Raw genomic sequence first — 23,299 nt, 5'->3', positions numbered from 1 at the left:
AAGCGGTGGTATTATTCTCACCTGAGAGATGAAAATAAACTTGGAGTTGAAAATCAGTTAACACTCAAAGCAGACAACAAAGATGGAGTAACAGGGACCCAGTTTATGCTCCCAATGAAAACTAAAAATATGATGAAATCTAGGAAACTGTGTTCAAATCACTGGACACCAGGCAGTGAAGAAGTGATCCTGAGATATGGGAGACAGACAGAGTAAGCCCACAAGTGCCCGTTCACCGTGTGGAGAGACTCTCCAGGCTACGGAGCAGGCATGGAAAACCCACACAAAGCTCGGCGGTCTCTGTGGTGGGAGGAGACAGAGTCTGGGAAGACAGAGATGCACAGAGAGAGCTCTGGAGACTGCAGAGGGCACTGCAGATCTGCACTGATCAGCCCATCACGTGAGGGGTCTACCCAAGGTCAGGGAAAGACACACACGAAAGAATCAAGAGTGCAATCCCTCACACAGGGCTATTCCCACCAGCCTAGATGGAAAACTTCATGATTCACGGGGCATCGGGTACAGCACTACAAAGGATTTGTTTCAGGAAAGGGGCAAAAATATCCCTAAGCTAAATGTTGCTCTGGGCTTAAAAATAAAACCTGAAATAATCAGACTATTTCAAAGTAACTTAGGTGCATCCCAGAACAAGGCTCAAAAATGTTTATGGGAATACAAAAATATCCAGCATACAGCAAGGTGAAAATTGCAATGTCTGGCATCCAATCATAATTTACCAGGCATGAAAAGCAAGGAAAATATGACCCATAATGAAGAGAAAGATTAGGCTGATGCAGTACTGACAGATGAAAGACTCAGCACTATTTAAGAGCAAGAGAGGCTTCAAATATTAATGAGGCAGAAGACTCAGCTTGAATGGGCTTCCAAAAGGTGATAACTTTAAGCACAAAGAAAAAAAAACAAAACACATTATTAAATCAGTGTAAATCCATGCATCCATGCTACTGTCAGAAAAAAGACAGGAATGCTTTCTTCATTGGCACTATTTGTAGTAGCTATAAAATAACTTCTTACTTCGAAACCTGGCAATTAAGGAGAGGCAGAATTAGCCATCTATCCTGAATTCCAAATTGGAATTCGACATAATTAACTAGCTCCAGCTGATACAGAAAGTGCTACTTTCTAGATGAAACCAGCTAAGTGTGGAAGGAATAACATTTCTGATTCTGGCAAGGATTACCAACTGGTGGTAAACCATTTATATACAATTTATATCTGTATGTTCGTGTGTATACCCATGTTCACACAGAGAAAATAAGACAGACACCTAGTGTAAAGAGTAGTGATTGTGGAAATGGGTTACTTTTCTTTTTGCTAGTCTGAATTTTCTACAATGCATATGTACTGCTTCTGTAACAATAAAATAAAAGGTTACTTTACTAATTGTTTTTAAAGACAGTAATAATGCTAATTAGCAACTGCTGACCACAAAAATAGTAGTTTCTGCTTTTGTTATTTTTTTTATGTTGTTGTATTCTTGCTCCTCATATGACATCCTTGGGGAACTGGGACCAGTAAGAAACAAACCCCTACTTCTGACAACAAAAAATGCAGTAAGCAGGGCAAGCGCTTGTTTGGATGACATGGTTAGACCTGACTCAGTTCACTGGTTTCCTAGTAAGCAGCTAAGACAAGGCCTAAGAGGAAGAGCTCTCACCGCGCAGACCATGAGAACAGCAACTGTGGCGTGGCAGAGATGGGCAATGGCACCACGACTTCTGTCTGTCTCCACCGTAACTACATCAGGCCTCGCAGGAGGGCTAGGTTTAAGAATTAATGAAAATGGTAACATATTTAATTACAGTTGCTTTCTGTTTGGCTTTCTACCAAACGTGTACAAAGGGTATATGAAAGCTCAAAACATACTGTGAGTGGTCGCAGCTCTTATGGCCCACCTAATTCCTTCCAGCAGACACCAAACGTCCACTACAGGTCAATCCAGATCATCCCATCTGGTAAGTCCACCAGTTAGGAGGAGTTTCCAATCACCGGCTAACTACTTTCTAGGTTATTATCTTGGATGGGGCCCTGTAGGCATTCAGGGGTCCACCTATCACCACATAAGGAACTCCTCACTGTGCCTGTCACAGCCTTCCACACCACCTGTGATGACGTCACCTGGCCTATCATGCCACGGCCCGTCTTACGACTATACCACGTACAACTGTGTTAGCAATTAGGAATAGAAAGCAAATAACATCTGATTCTTAAACTGGAGACCATTCCAACCAGAATTTCTGACAAAAGTTTAACTCTTTTCCTCAAAAGGGACTGAAGAGGTTATGATATTCTCTTATATAAAAAAACTAACCACTTTAGCTCAAAATACGGAAGAATTTGACAAGTTTCCTGTTTTGTTCTTTATAGATCTTTGGCTCAAAGGACATGATCTAATTCTACAGATGAATCTGTACTGACGTTAGAAAACCACTGGTGGAACATAAAACTTGTACATTCTTTTAAAAATGAAGGTAGATCACAACAACAGACTCAATCTATTTATAGCCAGTCATATCAATATTACTGATTGGGAATTACCAAAAAGAGGTGAAATTATTTAACAAATCCTTTGTTAAGTCATATTCTGAACCTGCAAATATCAATTTCAGGTGCTTACTTTTTAAATAAAGAGAATTAAAACACTAAAAATTTACTTAAAGTAAAGGGATAATGTTTGTATTAGCTTAGAGAGTCTATTTATTCGGATAACTCAAAGTCCTAAAATAGGTAGCTTTGAGTACAGAATAGGATGGCACTACAATTAGCAAATAATTTGCTTCCAGACAGACCTAAGAGAAGTCCATGTGAAATAAGCTTTTACACTGTTCTGATGACAGGATATACGTATAACAATGCTGGCTGGTCCTTCATCACAGCAGTTTTAAGGTTAAAAAAAAAAAAAAAAAAGACTTTGCTTTAATGGTTTGTTTCCTGTTAGACAAAACAAACAAAAACCACCCTACATAATAAACTTCACCAGCATGTATTTTTGAAAGGTTCCTGAGATGAACAAAGCTGTCTCATAGATGTCAGGGATCTGTGAAAAAGCATGCAAGCTTAGTATTGGCAGCCTCATGCAGTTTTGAAGGCAAATGTCCATAAATCCTCTAACACTGGTATACGATCTTCCTTAAAAAGCCCTATTACCAACTAAAAAGAATTCATACAGGGGGTGGGAGTGAGAGTGAAGAGACGGAGAGAACCTTTTCAATAAAGTTCTGTAAAGCGAAAGTCTCAATAAGCAATTATGAGATGTCTAAGGCATTATAAGACTTACGTGAGTTAATGAAGGTATAAGCACATCTAATACTGAAACTTTGTGAAGGTTTCTTTTATCAATTTATTTTTAAATGGACTACCAAAAAAGGCCTAAAATGGCCTAAAAATAGACTTTTGGGAACTAAGAAAGCAAAATGTAGTTCCAACATAAAATTACTATTGCCTTCCTCATTCTATAACCAATAAAAATTCCTTTGTAACAAATATAATTACATGGCAAATCTCTGAATAGAAAAATATTATATCCTTAAATACCACTTAACTTCAAGCATTTGTTTAATATCCAAACTGTTTTAAAAAAATAACAATGCCAGAGAATTTTCTGTAAGAGAATCTTCCTGTTTTTGATTGGGTAGCCCGTCAGATAAGAGAATAACAGGCCAGTGATGGACAGCTCCTAGGCCTGTGGTTGGTGTTAAGAACACAAACTTCTCCAAGGCAGGGATTCAGGAAATCTGTCAGTCTCTTAATACCTTACATTGTAAAGTACCTTTTGATGTATTTATAACTGAAAAAAAATTATTCAAACAAGAACAGAGTATTATGGTACAAAGTCTCTTATAGGTCACTGGGAATAGAAAAAAAGACAAATTCTTTGCTTATCAAGCTTAACAATTTACAAATAAGCAATATAATTTGTATAAGAGTCACAAATTGTGCTAAGGGAATCCAGAGAAGTCAAACAGAAAACAAAAGGTTTTATAGAAGACATGGTATTTGAGCTGAACCTGAAGAGACGGGCTTCTGAAAGATGGAAGGAGTCACTCTATTATTCTTAGAAGAGCAAGCCAAAGGTACAAATAAAAGGTGAGACAGCATGGAACATATATGGAGAATCATCAGTTTGCCTGGAGACAAATACATAACTTAAAAATAAGGTGAACCCGGGAGGCGGAGCTTGCAGTGAGCCGAGATTGCGCCACTGCACTCCAGCCTGGGTGACAGAGTGAGACTCCGTCTCAAAAAAAAAATAAAAATAAAAATAAGGTGATGATGGGTAGCCACACTGAGGCATCACAGAAATATAACTGAGCTTGGAAAAGTACCTCAACCTCAAATTCAGTTGAATTTCTTCTACAATTTCCCTACCATGAACTGTTCAGCGTCTGCTTGCATAACTCTGATACACAAAGACCTTCTCCTGGGATAGCCCTGCTGACATGTAGAAAATGATTATTCCAGAAGGCAACAGAGGAGCCTCTGAAGTTTCTTAAACAAGGAGATGACATAAAAGCATACGTCAGCAATGCTGAGCGTTTGGTTCCAGCCCATCATGTTAAAGTGAGTCATGTGGATTTTTTTGGTTCCCCAGTGTACATAAGTTATGTTTACACTATACTGTATAAGTGTGCAAGAGCATTATGTATAAAAAATATACATATCTTAATTAAAAATACTTTATTGCTAAAAATCGCTAAGGATCATCTGAGCCTTCCACTAGTCAAGCTGCACCCTTTTTGCTGGGGTTGGGCGGGGCGGAGGGGGGTCTTGTTTTGATGTTCATGACTGCTGACTGATCAGGGTGGTGGTTGCTGAAGGTTGGGGTGGCTGTGGCAACTTCTTAAAACAAGACAATGAAGTCTGCCACGTCAATTGACTCTTCCTTTCATGAAAGATTTCTCTGTAGCATGTGATGCTGTTTGATAGCATTTTGCCCATAGTAGAACTTCTTTCAAAACTGGAATCAATTATCTCAAATCCTGCTGCTATTTTATCTACTAAGTTTATGGAATATTCTAAATCATTTGTTGCCATTTCAACAATGTTCATAGCATCCTCACCACGAATAGATTCCATCTCAGGAAACCACTTTCTTTGCTCATCCATAAGAAGCAACTCCTCATCTGTTCAAGTTTTATCATGAGGTTGAAGAAATTCAGTCACATCTTCAGGCTCCACTTCCCATTCTAGTTCTCTTACTATTTCTACCATATCTGCAGTTACTTCCTTCATGAACATCTTCTATGAGGGTTGGAATCTACTTCTTCCAAACTCCTGTTAATGTTGATATTTTGACCTTCTTCCATGAATCATGAATGTTCTTCATGGCATCCAGAAGGATGAATCCTTTTCAGAAGGTTTTCAATGTACTTTGCCCAGATCCATCAGAGGAATCACTATTTATGGCAGCCATAGCCTTGCAAAATGTATTTCTTACAGGACTTAGAAGTCAAAATTACTCCTCGATCCATGGGCTGTAGAATAAGTGCTGTGTGAGCAGGCATGAAAACATCAATCTTCATGTACATCTCCATCAGCGCTCTTAGGTGACCAGGGGCATTGTCAATGAGCAGTAGTATTTTGAAAGAAATCTTTTTTTCTCAGCAGTTGGTCTCAACAGTGGGCTTGAAATATTCAGTAAATCATATTGCAAACAGACATGCTGTCATCCAGGCTTTGCTATTCAATTTACAGAACACAGGCAGAGTAGATTTCGCATAATTCTAAGTACCCTTAGGATTTTCAGAATGGTAAATGAGCACCGGTTTCAACATAAAGTTACCAGCCGCATTAGCCGCTTATAAGACAGTCAATCTGTTCTTTGAAATTTTGAAGCAGGCACTGGCTTCCCCTCTCCAGCTGTGCAAGTCCTAGACGGCATCTTCTTCCAATAATAGAAGGCTGTTTCATCTGCTCTGAAAACCTGTTTAGTGCAGCACCATCATCAATAATCTTTGCTAGATCTTCCAGATAATGTATTGCAGCTTCCACAGCAGCACTTGCTGCTTCACCGTGCCCTTTTATATTATGAAGACAGCTTCTTTCCTCAAGCCTCATGAACCAACCTCTGCTAGCTTCAAACTTGTCTTCTGCAGCTTCCTCGCCTCTCTCAGCCTTCACAGAATTGAAGACAGTTAAGACCTTGCCCTGCATTAGGCTTTGGCTTAAGGGAATGTTGTGGCTGGTTTGATCTTCTACCCAGGCCACTCAAACCTTCTCCTTATCAGCAATAAGGCTATTTTACTTGCTTATCATTCAAGTGTTCACTGGACTACTACTTTTAATTTCCTTCAAGAACTTTTCCTTTGCATTCACAACCTGGCTAAATGTTTGGCTCAAGAGGACCTGGCTTTTGGCCTACTTCAGCTTTTGACAAGCCTTCCTCACTAAGCTCAATAATTTCTAGCTCTTGATTTAAAGTGAGAGAAATGTGACTCTTCCTTTCACTGAAACACTTAGAGGCCACTGCAGGGTTAATAATTGCTTCACTGAAATATGGTTGTGTCTCAGAGAACAGGGAGGTCCAAGGAGAGGGAGAAAGATGAGGGAATGGCTGGTGGGTGGAACAGTCGGAACACATAAAACATGTCAATTAAGCTTGCCATTGTGGTGCCTCAAAACAATTACAATAGTAACATCGAAGATCACTCATCATGAATCACCAAAACAGATACAATAATGAAAAAGTATGAAACGTTGCAAGAATTAACAAAACGTGAAACAGAGACACCAAGTGAGTACATGCTGTTGATAAAATGGTGCCCACAGACTTGCTCAACGCAGGGGGTGCCAAAAACTTTCAATCTGTAAATAATGCATTATCTGTCAAGTGCAATAAAGCAAAGGGCAATAAATGAGTGCGCCTGTCCTTAATGTCTTGTTTTAGAAGCAGTGGTATATGAGATAACTATAATTAACAATTATTAAACCACTACTAAGTACCATGTACTCTTCTAAATACTTCAGAACTCTTTTTTCATTTGCTTTTTCCAACAATCCCATGGGGTTTTAAAGATGAGGCGCAGAGATGCTAAGCAGCTTACCCTGATTCACACAGGATGTGTGAGATCTGGGATTAAAACCTAGACAGTCTGGCTCCTGAGCTCACTGCCTTGACACCAAGCTAGGTTGCCTCTTAAGGAGGAGAGAAAAGACAGGAAATCTGTTAGAACAATGGATCTCAATCAGTTCCCTCTCTTTCCACATCTCAAGGATGCAGAGCGCGCCTCTCAACTGTGGCTCAGGATGACACTCGGTTAGGGTTTTAATGCAGAATAAAAAGAGGGTACAGAAAGAAGTAACATTTCAGAGAAACAGAAACAGGAAAGTCAAGAAGAGAAACTAATTTTGTGGGGAAATAAGTGATTTGGTTGAAGATGAATTTCAGATACAGAGGAGACATGCTGATAGAACTGTTCAACAAAAAGCTAGAAATTGGGCAAATCAAAGAGAAAATTCAAGATTAGAGAGACACTTTATAAGGGAATCTACACGATTAGAGAGTGTAGAATAATCAGAAAGGCTGGAACACAAAAGGGTAAGTGGATTGAAGACACCCTTTTAAAAGAGGGAAGAAGTGGGAAAAGAAGGAAAATATTTATGAAATGTCTTCTATGTGTCCACTGCTACTTTATATTGGTGGCCCAATCCACTGACAATTCAGGAGGCAGGTCTTATGCCAAAGCCACAATTCTTACACAGCGGAGCCGCACTGGCAAGCCTGGATCTAACAGCAAAGCTTATATGCTTCCCACCACACCACTCACCTGGGGACTGGCGGGATGTGAAACTGTGAAACAGAAAAACAGAGAGATGCCAGGGACAGCATGTGACAGAGGCCAGAAGGGCTCTCACCAAAAGAAAAGCAGCTTTATTCCAAGTATACACATCTTTCTAGTGTTTGAAGAAGACAGAAAACAAACCTCTCAAGTAGAAAACCTTCAGATAAGACATCTAGGTTTACAGAACTTTTAGGTAGCATTTAAACCTCATTGTTCTCATTCTTTAGAAAAGTACAAACAAAAACTTTCTATTAATTTCTCAAAAGTAAGTACTCTAAAGATGCAGTAATCTGAGAGTTTAAGATCTATACTGAAACCTTTTCAGAATCACAGCAGTGATGTAATCTAAACAAAAATAACTGATGAAAAACAAGACTAGCACATACAGGAGTAGAGATTTTTGACAACTGATATTCATTCCCATCAGCTGGTCCATTCATTCTAGTGGTTCAGCCACTAATGTGAAATACTCTTGAAACTGTGAAATAACCGATAAGTAACTAATAATGAAACTAATATTAACCACTAAAAACTATGCTTTCTTTTCAAAGGTAATAAAATGGTTGTCCTCATCTGGGTAATATAAAATCTGTATTTGAATAAGAAAATGAAGAGAGTTTGATTCAGTTCTTGGGTATACTTCAATAAATTTTCTACACACTTTGCATCTATGGTGTGTGTGTATGTGTGTGCATTTAAACACAAGAAAGATAACATTACCCATATTGAGGTGCCTTTTAAAAAAATCAAATCTCTATCTGTACATCTAAATCTACCCAAACTCTCCCTAAGAGAAGCTCGGCTTTCCACTGCCTGGCTGCCTATAGTTCATCTGATCAGTCCCCTGCCGACAGACATTTACATTCCGGTTTTCTGCTGTTACAAACAATGCGGTAGGAAACGTTCTTGCCCAGAAACCTGTGTTCTGCGAGCAGATCTGCAGGAGGAACTCAGAACCGCTGGGCCTTAGAGATATGCATTGTAAATACTCATATACATTACCGAACCAGCCCTGAAAAGCTTCATCACTTTATCCTTTCCCTCGCTTTGTATGACATTGCCTATCTGACCACACCTTTATGACACTAGGTTTTAAAATGTTTTCATTCTCCACTAGTTTGATAGAAGAATCTCAAAATGAGCATTTTCCCAAGTTTATTAACTATTAGTACCCTTTTCCCCCAAAGAACAGCCTGTTTATACACTTCACATATTTCTTCTGAATTCTTCATCTTTTTCTTACAGATTAGCAAGAGTGTATGTATATGAATGGAATTAGCCTGTATCCATCACAGGTCAGAAGTATTTTTCCTAATTTAATATTACTTGCTTACTTAAATGTATCAATTATCTCCTTAATGGCTACTAGACTTTGTGCTGTCAGCCTCAGAAAGGGCTTCCATAGGCCGGATGCAATTGGGAGGCCGAAGCGGGTGCATCACAAGGTCAGGAGTTTGAGACCAGCCTGGCCAATATGGTGAAACCCCGTCTCTACCAAAAATACAAAAATTATCTGGGCGTGGTGGCAGGCACCTGTAGTCCCAGCTACTCAGGAGACTGACGCAGGAGAATCACTTGAACCCAGGAGGAGGCGGAGGTTGCAGTGAGCTGAGATCACGCCACTGCACTCCAGCCTGGGAGACTGAGTGAGAATCTGGCTCCAAAAAAAAAAAAAAAAAAAAAAAAAAAAAAAAAAAAGAGGGCTTCCATATTCCAAGGTCATAAAAAAATGCTGTCTATTATTTTCTCCAAGTACTTTAATAAACAGCTTTATAATTTTCCAAATCAAACTGTTTCAGTCCATTTAAAGAACAACTCATCATATTCCTTTCACACTGACAATTCTAGTCTAAACTGCAGCCAAGCTGGACATTTTAGCTGATAAAGCGTTTTCTCACCATTAAAAGAGGAAAGCAATCACAGTGGGCCAAGCTGCCTTGACACCGGCAGCTCTGCTTACCTGAGACTACTCGGTAAGAATCTAGAACCAAAGGGTTCCCCAAGCAACCTGAAATTAGGAGTTTTAAGAAAAACCAAAAGAAAGTGCTATCTTACATAGTAGGTTATATATTTATGAACTAGTTACTCTGAAATGCAGCACAGATTAAGAATACAAAGTCAAGGAACGAGTAGCAGGCTCGAAATAAGTTATTCAAAGAGATCTTTAAAAATAAATACTTAAAGAAAAATACGACACTCAGGAAGTTGGATAACCAACTGAATATGGGGCTTCAACTTGCTTGTGTGGGAGCAGTCAAATTTAAACTAACTGATGCTAAGATGAGTAAAGAGACACTGGCTCTGAAGTTAGCAGAGTGTGCCAAGCTGAAGAGATGCATGCCTGAGAGGGGATGTGCCCATGGGCCTGATGGGCAGGAGAGAGGCCCAGCTTCTCTGAGGTCCCCGCTCTCAAAACAAAACTGACCCTGGGAGAGAGCACGTGCCAGAACAGGCAATCAGAGCCCCCCAAGCAGCTCACCTCAGAGCACGCATCTTCCTACCCGCATTCAGAAAATGAAAGCAATGGGCAAACCTGATAGGAAAATGTTTAAAAAGCTACCAATTAATAATGGTCATCTGGTTTCCTACTCATGACATCTTTCATGGTATTTATAAAATGTACCCAAATTTTGGCCTACTTAAATTGTTCTCATATCCCAGATAACAGAGGGCAGAGATAGCCATTAAAATATTTTTACTTGATTTACATTAAATTCAAATGCTCAAATTAATGATGGCTATGCTTTCTGCATTTTGTTAATTCTAGCTTCAGTTCATTTTTCTTTGCTTTCAAAGGATCTGATTAGATTCAATGTTAGACTAGATTCCCTCCCCCCCTGCTTTTTTTTTTGGTTTTATTACCTTCTAAATAACCTAGATGAAACAAATTTTAGACTTATACCAGTTTGCATTAAACTAGAAGTAAATACCAAGGAATATATTTCCTAACAGAACATGACTTAAATCTGAGTTTTAATTTCTTTTCATTAGCTAAACTGCTTCCACCTATCTTGAGATAATAGCTGGTCAGTCCCTAGAATTAAAATAAGATAAATATTTCTATTTTTTGTTTGCCTCACTTATTCTATGATCACCTCATTACAATTCTTTTATTAAAATGTGGTCCTTTATTAATGCAAACCCATTTCATGGGTGCTTTTGTGTAACTCAGTGACTCTCAACCGGCTTGGCTTTGCTCCTAGGCAACACTTGGCTATATCTGGAGACATTTTTGGTTGTCACAACCGAGGCGGCGTGCATGTGACTGGCACCTGGTAGGGAGAAGCTAGGAAGGCTGCTCAACATCCTGCAGTACCCAGGATGGGCCCCACTAGGAAAGGGTGTGGGGCCTCAAACGGCAATGAGGCTCAGGTTGAGAACCCCTGGGAAAACTTCCAGTGAGGTATAACTACTATTCACGTTTCACAGTGAGTAACCCTTACCTGGCCAATGGTCTCAAGTAGCATAGAATAATAAAATATAGAAAAGTGTTCTTCAATTCCAGTGATCACCTTGCCTGCAAATTTTAAATATCTGAGTCTAATTTGTAATTCAGAATGTCTACAAAAAGCTGTTTTGAAATGTATAAAACTTGCAGTTAGTATATGGTGATAAACTTAGATAAACTCACTTGGAAGGTCAATTGACAGATATTCTTTTTCTTTTGAGACAGAGTCTCACTCGCCCAGGCTGGAGTACAGTGGCACGATCTCGGCTTACTGCAGTGGCCGCCTCCCGGTTCAAGTGATTCTCCTGCTTCAGCCCCCCACCGAGCAGCTTGGATTACAGGTGCCTGCCACCACACCTAGCTAATTTTTGTATTTTTAGTAGAGATGGGGTTTCACCATGTTGGCCAGGATGGTCTCAAACTCCTGAACTCAGGTGATCCGCCCGCCTTGGCCTCCCAAAGTGCTGGTGGGATTACAGGCATGAGCCACTGTGCCTGGCTAATAAACAGATATTCTATAAGCAAATATTTGTAAGTGATATGATTATTAGGCCTGATAGAATTTAAAACCTTTTATGTAGTTAAAAAAAAATCAAGAAATAACATCTCCTAAAGCCCATTCATTTCTAAAGATGTAAGCAGTTAACAATATTTTAATTCTTTTTTTTTAACTTTTTTTTTTAAATGTGTGGAGATGGGGTTTCACCGTGTTGCCCAGGCTTGTCTCGAACTCCAGCACTCAAGCAATCCACCTGCCTTGGCCTCCCAAAATGCTGGGATTACTGGCGTGAGCTACTGTGCCCAGCAGCAACAGTATTTTGATATCTATCTTCTCAATTTTCTTCTTGTCACTCTGTGTCATTATTTGGCAATAAATGAACTAGACAAATTCACCTAAACTAGTCAAATTTTAATTAAAGTTAATGTAAAATTTCCTTGTATTCTTCTCAAGTTATCCCACTATTCTAAGTTTCCTGGAAGCAATACAATAAGAGTACCAAGTGCTGAGTGCCTGGATCTGGTAGATTTTCACATGCATTGCTTCTACTCGCAGGATGAGGGCCTCTAGCTCTGAGAGTGTAAGCAACATGCCAGGGCCAGGGAATCCATTTCCTGATCCAGGCCGAGGCTCTGACACTGACCTCCTCAACAGCAAGAGCCTCCTCTTCTTCCTCTTCTTTCCGTGCCTTTATCTAAGAGGGTATTTGCAGTTTCTGGGGTCTGTGTTCATATCATGACAGACTTCTTTCTTTTTTTTTGAGATGGAGTCTCGCTCTGTCACCCAGGCTGGAGTGCAGTGGCGCGATCTCGGCTCACTGCAAGCTCCGCCTCCCGGGTTCACGCCATTCTCCTGGCTCAGCCTCCTGAGTAGCTGGGACTACAGGCACCCGCCACCACGCCCGGCTAATTTTTTGTATTTTTAGTAGAGACGGGGTTTCACCGTGGTATCCATCTCCTGACCTCGTGATCCGCCCGCCTCGGCCTCCCAAAGTGCTGGGATTACAAGCGTGAGCCAACACGCCCGGCCTCATGACAGACTTCTAAAAGCAACCCTCAACACCCTGCCTTTTCTCTTATAATAAATTTTGCAAACAGTCATTATCAGGCTTAACAGGTGAGTTCTTTGTTAGTACCCAACAGAAATGCCACATAACAACCTAAAAGCGACTTTGTTTATGCTTTTGGGGAATGGCAATAGCTATAATGCATCACAAGCTTTCACAAATATGCTGTTTTCAGTAAAGCCAGCCACATCCAGAAGGAGGAAGTGAGACGTACCTGGTGATTGTTGCTGGCAGCCGACGAACTGGCCTGAGCTGTGCTGGCTGAGAGAGAATCAAGGAAGGCTTGGTCAGCCACTGAATTTCCACAAGAAAATTGATCTTTTCCATCACTGGGTAAAATCTGAGTAGGAGAAAGAGCCACAATTATTTTCATGGATTACAGTTACTTCAGGGAGTCTTTGAGGGCAAACAAGAATTGTCAGAAAGGGTTTATATTCTTCAACGCTACAAATTTCTCTGTAAGCACTGCTTTTGCTGCATACTCATATTTTGATGGGTTGTATTTTCATTTTTATTTAGTTCAAACTATTTTTTAATTTCTCGAGATTTCTTCTTTGATCCATGCATTATTTAGAAGTGGGTTGTTCAATCTCTAAGTATTTACAGATTTTCCATCTATCTTTCTGTTTTGATTTCTAGTGTGATTCCACTGTGTCTCAGGGCAGACATTGTATGACTTCTTTCAAACATGTTGAGGTATGTTTTATGGCTCAGAATATGTGGTCTGTCTTGGAGGATGTTCCATGTAAGCTTGAAAAGAACGTGTATGCTGCTGTGGTTTGATGAAACAGTCTACAGACATCCCTAAGTGGACATCAATTTATCGATGGTGCTGAGTTCACCCATGTCCTTACTGATTTTTCTGCCTGCAGGATCTATTTCTAATAGAGGGGGTTTTATATTCTTAAAAGGTAAGCAAACCCAAGAATATCTGTCATCACTATTCCTTTCTATAAGCAGAATCCTAGAAAATCCAATTACTGCCAATATCAACTTAAATTCTCAGATTTTTCTCTATCTTGTCAATTTGTAGGCTCCTGGATGCAGGGTGCATACAAGTAAAACAAGACTTCAACATAAGACCTACGGATTGAGGCCGGGGGCCTGTGAATAGGGGGTTGCAGTTGTATGGAAAAGGCTGTGGTGTGTGCATGGGCACACGTTTCTGAGGGAAAGCCTAGAGATTGCATCAGATTCTTTGAGGGGTCATGACTCCCCACCCTCACTATCTATCAACTACAGAAAAACGGCCTTAGATCTCACTCTGCAGACAGGTCCCAGGTAAATATCCTCTGGGGGGAATTCTTTTCTCTTGGAGGTGAACCAAAGGTACCTTTATTCTTGATCTAGCTCCAGTTGTACTCACAAGGGCATCAGGAAACCTTCGCTTCTTTCTGTCACCCAACATGAAAGACAAGCTTACCAAGAACCTGCACATGCTCTGTTTGGAGGGACTAAAAGACAACCAGCAGGGGGCGCGAGGCGGTTGGCTCAGCTGGGGGGTGTCCCAGGCAGGGCCAGCCCAGGCTGCTGTGTTGCTCTCCTGGGTACCCATCCTAACAGCTCTACCCAGGAGATCCCCACAGCGGCTCCCCCAAGACACCCCTCTGTCTATGGGAATGGGAGAAGGAACTGAGATATGCACTTAAGAAAATCTATTTAAACTGTGAGTCAATTGTACAATAAACAATATTATAGACGGCAGCAATATCAGCAAAGGAAAAATATGTTATATGTATCATATTATAAATATATATCTATATTTATAATTTATATAATTTATATTTTATAAAATTTATATTTTGCTTATTATAAAAATATATATTAAAATGTATATATTAACAGATATATTGATATATAATTTCATATATCTTATTGAATTTATACAATTTATAATATATATATTTATAATATAGACAATATTAGCAAAGGAAAAATACTAAGTTTAATTCAGACTAATTAAAAGTTGCTATCCCTGGAAGAAACTTAATGTAAATATTTGTAGTCATTCTTTGGAGCTTGGGTCTACAGGTAATATTTTTCTTAGTTCTATTTCAATGTAATTTCCATATTTTATATAGTTAACATTTATTATATTTACAATGGAAATTTTATTTTACAAAAAGTTGCTGACTTCCTGTAAGTTGATAATTCATAAAAAGATGCCTGACAAAGATGAGCTCTAATGAATGAATGACAGGAAGCTCTTACTTCAACATAGTCTGTGGGAACCAGCCCTCGTTCTCCTTTGATGTTTCTTCCTTCCAGCCATCCTCCACCTACATCCTAATAAGTCACCGAAAAAAAAAAAAAAAAAAAAAGAAAAAGATTGCAGTTGAGATTTCCTGGAGAAATTTTGTGTGGAGGAATTGTTATACATAAAAAAAGCAATTAACATTAAGCTTTTCATTCCTAGAGAACACTGTTCAAAATCTTAAATTCTTAAGCCTTCTCTTTACTTCAGAAAATGATGTAACCTAAAAACAAGAAAAATCAAACTTCAATAATAAGTGATCAAAGATTGAAAACAGCTGATGATTAGATGACCCTCGTCTTGTCTGTGTACTGGTCTCTGGCAGATGATAAAAGCGGCTTGCAGCTCTGAATGTGAAGCGGTGGGATGTGCATCCCAGGCCTGGAATCTGCCCTCTGCCACCTCGCTGGTCAACAGAATCAGGTGGAAATCCTCCAGGGAATCCAGAACCTTGCCTCAAGGGCTTCTGCACACTTCAGCTGACTCTTCTGGCACCCAAGCTGCTATATGAATGAATGTGGGTTGCTAGATGATGACAGAAACCCAGTCTCCCTGTTGCCCCATCCAAAGCCAGCCAACCCAGAGAACTGGCAGACTCATGAGTGAGGCTAGCTTAGACCAGTCAGTCCCCAGCAGGGTCCAGTGATTGCAGACACACGCAGTGCAGCTCAGGAGAACCATCCAGCTGACTTGTAGATTCCTAAGCAGTAACAAATGGTTACTGGGTTAAACTACTAAGTTTTGGGATTGTTATGCACAAAAAGTGAACTGATCCATGGTTCCTTAGTTCTTCCAGATAAATAATATTAATAAACTAAGTAATAAAGTAGAACTCTATATACCAGGATTGTCATTTCAATCTATGATCAAAGGAAAAATTGTAACTTTTATTCAGAATAAAAGTTGCTATCTTTGGAAGAAACTGTATCTAAATATTAAGCTATTGATGTTAATATTAATATTATTAATTATTAACAATGTTAAGTGGCAAGTCCCACTTTCTCATCTTAACATAGTAAGAGTTTTTACAGTTTTAAAATAATGCCCTAATTAGTTAATAATCTGAATCTGAATAATCACATTCTCTTAAAAAATCACTTTAAGCCACAACTTTGTCACTTTCTGACCACAATAGCAACTTGAGGACAAGTTGCTATTTTACCAAGAAAAATTAAATACCTCAATAAAGAAATTAGATGAGGCTGGGTACAGTGGCTCACACCTGTAATCCCAGCTACTGGGGAGGCTGGGGCATAAGAATTGCTTAAACCCAGAGGGCAGAGGTTACAGGGAGCCAAGATCACACCACCTCACTCCAGCCTGGGTGACAGGGTGAGACCCTGTCTGCAAAAAAGAAAAAAAAAAAGGTGAGTAAGACTGAAGAATCTTTAATCTCTGCTATGATTAAAAATGAATCTATTTAACTTACACACATCTAGCATTTTAAAATTTTTTTAAATTATTATTATACTTTAAGTTCTAGGGTACATGTGCACAAATTGCAGGTTTGTTACATAGGTATACATGTGCCATGTTGGTGTGCTGCACCTGTTAACTCGTCATTTACATTAGGTATTTCTCCTAATGCCATCCCTCCCCCCTCCTCCCACCCGACGACAGGCCCTGGTGTGTGATGTTCCCCACCCTGTGTCCAAGCGTTCTCATCGTTCAATTCCCACCTATGAATGAGAACATGCACACCAAGCATATTATACAAAATTACTACATAATCTTTTTCTACCCAGTGATTTTTTTTTTTTGGAGACACTGTCTCATTTTGTCTCCCAAGCTGACATGCAGTGGCGCAATCTTGGCTCACTGCAGCCTTGAACTCCTGGGCTCAAGTGACCCTCCCACCTCAGTCTCCCAAGTAGCTGGTATTACAGGCGTGCACTACCACACCTGGCTAAATTTTTGTATTTTTTATAGAGACGAGGTTTTGCCATGTTACTAAGGTTGGTCTTGAACTGCTGAGCTCAAAGTGATCCACCCGCCTCGGCCTCCAAAAGTGCTAGGATTACAAGCGCAAGCCACTGCACCTGGCCGATTCTTTTTCTAATCCAAGACATATAAAGTACGTTTTCTAATATGCTCACTATTCAAAAACTACTATCACTCTGCCGTTCCTCATTCTCCCTCCTCGATCTTTGCACTGCCACAGTTCTCACTCTCTCCTTCCACAGGAGCTCCGTGCGAGCATGCGAGTGTGCGTGTGCATGAGAGCAGGTGAGTGTGTCTGAGGGGCATGTGCATGCTTGCACGGGTGAGTGCTAAATCTGTGTGAGAGCAGGAGAGTGTGGGTATGTGTGAGAGCAGGTGAGTGTCTGAGGGGTGTGTGTGCTTGCACAGGTGAGTGCACGTATGTGTGAGAGCAGGTGAGAGTGTCTGAGGGGTGTGCATTGGGTGAGTGCTGCATCTGTGTGAGAGCAGGAGTGTGGGTATGTGTGAGAGCAGGTGAGTGTCTGAGGGGTGTGTGTGCTTGCACAGGTGAGTGCATGTATGTGTGAGAGCAGGTGAGAGTGTCTGAGGTGTGTGCATTGGGTGAGTGCTGCATCTGTGTGAGAGCAGGAGAGTGTGGGTATGTGTGAGAGCAGGTGAGTGTCTGAGGGGTGTGTGTGCTTGCACAGGTGAGTGCATGTATGTGTGAGAGCAGGTGAGTGTCTGAGGGGTGTGCGTGCTTGCACAGGTGAGTGCATGTATGTGTGAGAGCAGATGAGTGTCTGAGGGGTGTGTGTGCTTGCACAGGTGAGTGCATGTATGTGTGAGAGCAGATGAGACTATCTGCAGGGCGTATGTGCTTGCACGGGTGAGCAGTGCCTCTGTGTGACAGTGTGTGTGGGTGACAGCAGGTGACAGTGTCTGAGGGGTGCGTGCATTCACACGGGTGAGTGCTGCATCTGTGTGAGAGCATGAGTGTGAGAGCGCAGGTGAGAGTGTATGTGCGTGCTCACACGTGTGAGTGCATATGTGAGAGCATGAGTGTGAGGATGTGACAGAGCAGGTGAGAGTGAGGGTGTGTGTGTGCTTGCATGTGTGAGTGCATGTATGTGTGAGAGCATGAGTGTGGGTGTGCATGAGAGCAGGTGAGTGAGGGGTGTGTGCTCACATGTGTGAGTGCATGTGTATGTGTGACAGCATGAGTGTGGGTGTGTGAAGGCAAGCAAGAGTGAAGAGGGTGTGTGTGCATGCTCACACGTGTGAGTGCTGCCTTTGTGTGTGAGCAGGCGAGTGTGGGTGTGCATGAGAGGCGAGAGTGAGGTGTGTGTGTGTGTGTAAAAGTGCGCATGTGAAAGAGTATGTAAAGTGTATGAGAGCATGAGAGGTGTATGAGGGTGCAAGGGTGTGTGTGCATGTGTGTGCGTGTGCACGCATAAGGGTGTGTGCGAGTGTGTGTGGGGGTATGCATAACGTGAGAGAGTGCGTGTGAGAGTACGTACGTGGGTGCGCATGTGTGTGCCTGTGCATGTGCACAGGGAAAGGCTGGCGAGGTCTGATGGGGCCCATGGTGGGGTATCTCACAGACCTACAGCTGACAGAAAATGCTGCCAGAGAGGAGTGACCTGGCCACACTGGCCGTTTAGTCAGACCCTGGGCTTGAGGGAGAGGCCAGTGAGGAAGGTGCACGGTCCAGGCAAGAGGATGAGAGCTTAGCTCAGGGCGCTGGCAGGAAGCGCAGGGTGGAGAGAGGAGGCTGGATGGAGTAAAACTTTAAGGAGAGAAACCAATGGCTTTAAGTGACTTAGCCTGGGGAGCCTTGGTTCACTGAATGGAAAGGCGCCGCAACAGAAATAGAGAAATACAGAGAAGCAGGAGTAGGCTGAGCATCGCATGGGTGATGAGCTGAGTCTGGACGTGGTCGGTGTGAAGCACTTGTGAAAAAACTAGGTGAAGGTGTCTGGCCTCCTCTGAGGCTGGAGCCACAGGAGGAAGCTGCAGATACAGGCTTAAAGTCATCACCACAGAGATGGCAATACAAAAATCTGAGGCCACATAGTATAAGGAAATGGGCTGAAGATGGAATGACGTGGGAACCCCAACCCTCGTGAGGCAGAGAGGGGAGGGACACAAGAGGACAGCCAGCGAGGCCGGGGAGAGGCGTGTGGGATCCAACATGTTCTACAGCACAGACACAGCAAGCTCCCTTCTGGAAACAGTAAGAAACACTGGCATGCAGACCTCTCTGGAAAACAAGGAGCACAGGGCAAGGGCCAGGTTTCCTATCTTTGTATCTCCAGGGTACCTCTCCCAAGGCTGCACACACATTAAGTATGTGAGTGATGGTCACAAGGGAGAGGACACAGAAGAGACACGTTGCATTGTGGGGCCCAGAGGCGGAGGCGTGGACCAAGGACAGGGATGCACAGGGCAGTGTCACGAAATCAGCCAGGTGAAGAAAGCCGGTAACGATGGGTGCAAGTTTTACTCAGTTTACAAAGACAAATTCTCCCTACCTGCTTTTGTTCCTTCTCCATCTATATGAGCCTGCAATTAAATACTATTAATTGATACAATTTTTGTTACATTATTTCAAATGATGTTCATCTCATAATTTTGCTACATATTTTAAGAACAGTTACAATAAAGATACACGTAGAAAGGACAATTAAACGTAATGGGACAAGTATCACACAGAAATAATGGAAAAAACTGTAGCAGAATCTTGGGCAAGGAAGACTGGACACAAATGAGTATTATGTTTGCCTCTAAGCTTCCTGACAACACAGACCATAACAGAAATCCAACAGTCTATAAAGATTTGACTTCATGAAACAAAATGTACCCAATCTCCAGGAGAAAGAACCTGAGATAAGAGATCACATAGATGCTTATCTGGGAGGGCATAATAAACCCAGTTATATAAGCAGAGACACACATCTGAAGATGAGTGTATGTATGTGTACATATGTATACATATGAGTGTACCTGAAGATGCATGCGTGTATGTATATGTACACAAGTTCAAACAGGGTTTGGTAAAGATGCAGAAATGCTTTTTATACATAGAGTTGCTTTTTGTTTGAATAAAAGCTGAGGCAATAACTTGTAATTCAGCAAAGAGAACTCCACTTGGAGCTGAGCTAACTCCACTGGAGCTGGTCTAAGTATATTGCTTTCTGGCAACCTAATCTGATTTAGGAAAAGAGCTTAGAAAAATGATGATAGGATCAATCAGTTAAGACATTTAGGAAAATCACCATCATCTTTTACTTATTCTAGAGATACAGAATTATCGTGCCAGGGGTAAACACACTGAACCACGTTCCAGGACAACTATGGGGTACCTAAAAGGTTGTAAGTAATTTAAAAAATTGTAAGATAAACATACTGAAGAAGATACAAAATAAGCAGACATAATAAACTCAATTACATACATAGCTGTCTTTAGGGAACTTTTTTCCTGTAGTTATATAATAGCTTCTTACTTCACCATTAATATTTCATAAGCAACAGGAAAAAAATCATGTGGGTTTGAATGATTAACTTACAAAAAAATAAAATCTTAAAAATAAGTCCACATGGGACATCAGATTCGAATGTATGGTTCTCTTACCGGATTTGTGATTGTGATGATTTCTCCTTCATTAACTGTCAGTTCATTATTTCCAGGTTCAGCGGCAAAATCATACATAACCCGAGCCTATCAGGAGTGGAGAGGAAAAGAGGATGTTACGAACATAAACAGAGTAGTAAAAACACAAAAGGTGTACAGTTCACTTTCTAAGCATGCTGGTACAAACATGATAGTGGCTGTGGCTGTTTTGGAAGAAAGGAAGACATTACCAAAATGACTCATCTGCTCTACTCTGAGGAAGAATAACACCAACGGTGATAGCCCTGTTCTGTTCCGGAGGCAGGGAAGGTTTCTGGCAGCGCCCACATTGCATTTAGAGATCAGCCCTAAAAAAGTTACTCAAAATATACCTATTTTGGTTGAGTGCAGCAGCTCACACCTGCAATCCCAGCTACTTGGGAGACTAAATAGCAGGAGGATTGCTTGAGGCCAGGGGTTCGAGACCAGCCTGGGCAACAAAGCGAGATTCCATCTCTACCAAAAAATTAAAGAAAAATTAGCTGGGCATTGTTGCCAGCACCTGTAGTACCAGCTACTGAAAAGACTGGGGTGGGAGGATTGCTTGAGCCCAGGAGGTCAAAGTTACAGTAAGCCAGGATCATGCCACTGCACTCCAGCCTGCGCGACAGTGAGACCCTGCTGTCTCTTAAACAAACACCTATTTCATTAACAACAACAACAGACTATGTTCTTTCTCTTAGGAGGTAAGAAGTGGAAATACACAAACTGTTCATTCTGGGAACACTGACTCTCAGAAACTGAAGAGAGAGACATACACACATGCACACGTATCTAAGATTCACACATCTTTAGAAGAATCCCTTGCTATTAAAATGTTCACTGCTCCTTATCTAATAAGAATGATAATGCAGCATCTTTAGCCACATTAACTCAGAAATTTAAGATTCGGGTACTCTTCCACCATACCAAGACTTACATAGGGCAGTGTGTGCTGGTCAAGTTACCTAAACAGCCATGATTTTAAAACGTTTCCTTAAAATAAAAGCTTTTGTTTATTTTTCCAGACAGAGTTTCACTCTGTCACCCAGGCTGGAGTGCAGTGGTGCCATCATGGCTCACTGCAGCCTCGACCTCCCAGGCTCAAGCAATCCTCCCACCTCAGCCTCCCCAGTAGCTGGGACTACAGGCACGTGCCACCTTGCCCAGCTAATTTTTGTATTTTTTGTAGAGATAAGGTTTCACCATGTTGCCTAGGCTGGTCTTGAGCTCCTGGGCTCAAGAGATCTTCCTCTCAAAGTATTGGGGTTACAGGTGTGAGCCACTATGACCAGCCCTAAATGAAATTTTAATTTCATATAAGACAGACTAGGACAAAGCTATTCTGGCTGGAGTGAGGAGAGACTGCTCTTGCAGACTCTTCCTCAAGAGGATCCTTGAGACAGGGTCTAGAAATGCTGATTCCTTGGAACACTGCTGTGCACGCATCCCAAGAGAGAATCACTGTGGTAAAAACAAAGTATGTGTTTAAAATGTTTTATATGTACCTTTATAATATGTAATGCATATTTTTAAATCCCTTTCAAATTCTAAGTGATTGTCTTTTACAGACTATCTTCCTCAAGTCCATCCTATAAACTGGGGATCACATGTGCCTAGGAAACATATGGTTTAAAAGTAATTGTTTGTCCTAAAAGGCAAATTCAAGTTTAGTGACAGGGCTAGTCTAACAGGGCTAATGCAAGTGCACTAATTTAACAATATTTACTGAACACCCGCCATATGGCAAGAACTTGAAAGGCCCTTTTGTTGGCCATTGCCCTTTCTATGTATTTGCTTAATGATGCCTGAAATTATTTTAATGAGAATAAAGGTTCATATTTAGTGATAACAGACAAGAAAAAAAAAGCCAAAATGCTATCTTGAAATACATAAAAAATAGTAAGATGGACTGATGGATGAGTATGTGACAAAGCAGGTACTGATGATCTAGATGGTGGGTCTATGGTGTTCAATTCCAACCTTTCTCCATGTCTGAAATTTTTCCTAGTAAACTGTTGGGAAGAAACAAATGGTGGGAGAGCCTGTGAGTCATGACATCCCAGCAGCTCCCCACCTCCATCCTTGGAGGCTGGGACCCGAGTGAGTGAAGAGCATGGAAGGGCGCCCAGGCCAGCAGGGCGGCTCCCTCAGGGCGTCATGAAGAACAAAGCAGCTGTGCTGAGGTGTTTTCCTGACACGGCTGCAAAAGTGGACAGAATTCTGCTTGTCATGTTATGTGGTGTTTGTTTGTTTGTTTTTCTGAGACTGTTTCACTCTTGTTGCCCAGGCTGGAGTGCAGTGATGCCAATTTGTGCTCACTGCAACCTCCGCCTCCTGGGTTCAAGCGATTCTCCTGCCTCAGCCTCCCAAGTAGCTGGGACTACAGGCGCCTACCACCACACTCGGCTAATTTTTGTATTTTTAGTAGAGATGGGGTTTCACCATGTTGGTCAGGCTGGTCTCAAACTCCTGGCCTCAGGTGATCCACCCCCCTTGGCCTCCCAAAGTGTGGGATTACAGGCATGAGCCACCATGCCTGGCCGGGGTAGTTTTTGTTTTTGTTTTGTTTTGTTTGAGCCAGAGTCTCTCTCTGTCACCAGGCTAAAGTGCAGTGGCAAGTCTTGGCTCACTGCAACCTCCGCCTCCTAGATTCAAGCT

At 41.4% G+C, this 23,299-nt stretch overlaps 1 protein-coding gene across 1 annotated transcript in view; it reads right to left on the bottom strand.

The window, feature by feature from the left end:
- Positions 1 to 23,299, bottom strand: part of SNX9 (sorting nexin 9) — a 123,281-nt gene that overhangs the window by 58,581 nt on the left and 41,401 nt on the right. Inside the window, exons 2-4 of the mRNA XM_030809896.1 lie at positions 20,621 to 20,707; positions 15,027 to 15,101; positions 13,030 to 13,155 (exon numbers count right to left, since the gene is read on the bottom strand). Coding sequence (XP_030665756.1) covers positions 13,030 to 13,155; positions 15,027 to 15,101; positions 20,621 to 20,707 — 288 coding nt within the window. The remainder of the gene's footprint in view (positions 1 to 13,029; positions 13,156 to 15,026; positions 15,102 to 20,620; positions 20,708 to 23,299) is intronic.

Source organism: Nomascus leucogenys, chromosome 3 (assembly GCF_006542625.1).
Source record: "Nomascus leucogenys isolate Asia chromosome 3, Asia_NLE_v1, whole genome shotgun sequence".
Taxonomy (NCBI): domain Eukaryota; kingdom Metazoa; phylum Chordata; class Mammalia; order Primates; family Hylobatidae; genus Nomascus; species Nomascus leucogenys.
This window is presented reverse-complemented; position numbering and strand designations above follow the sequence as displayed.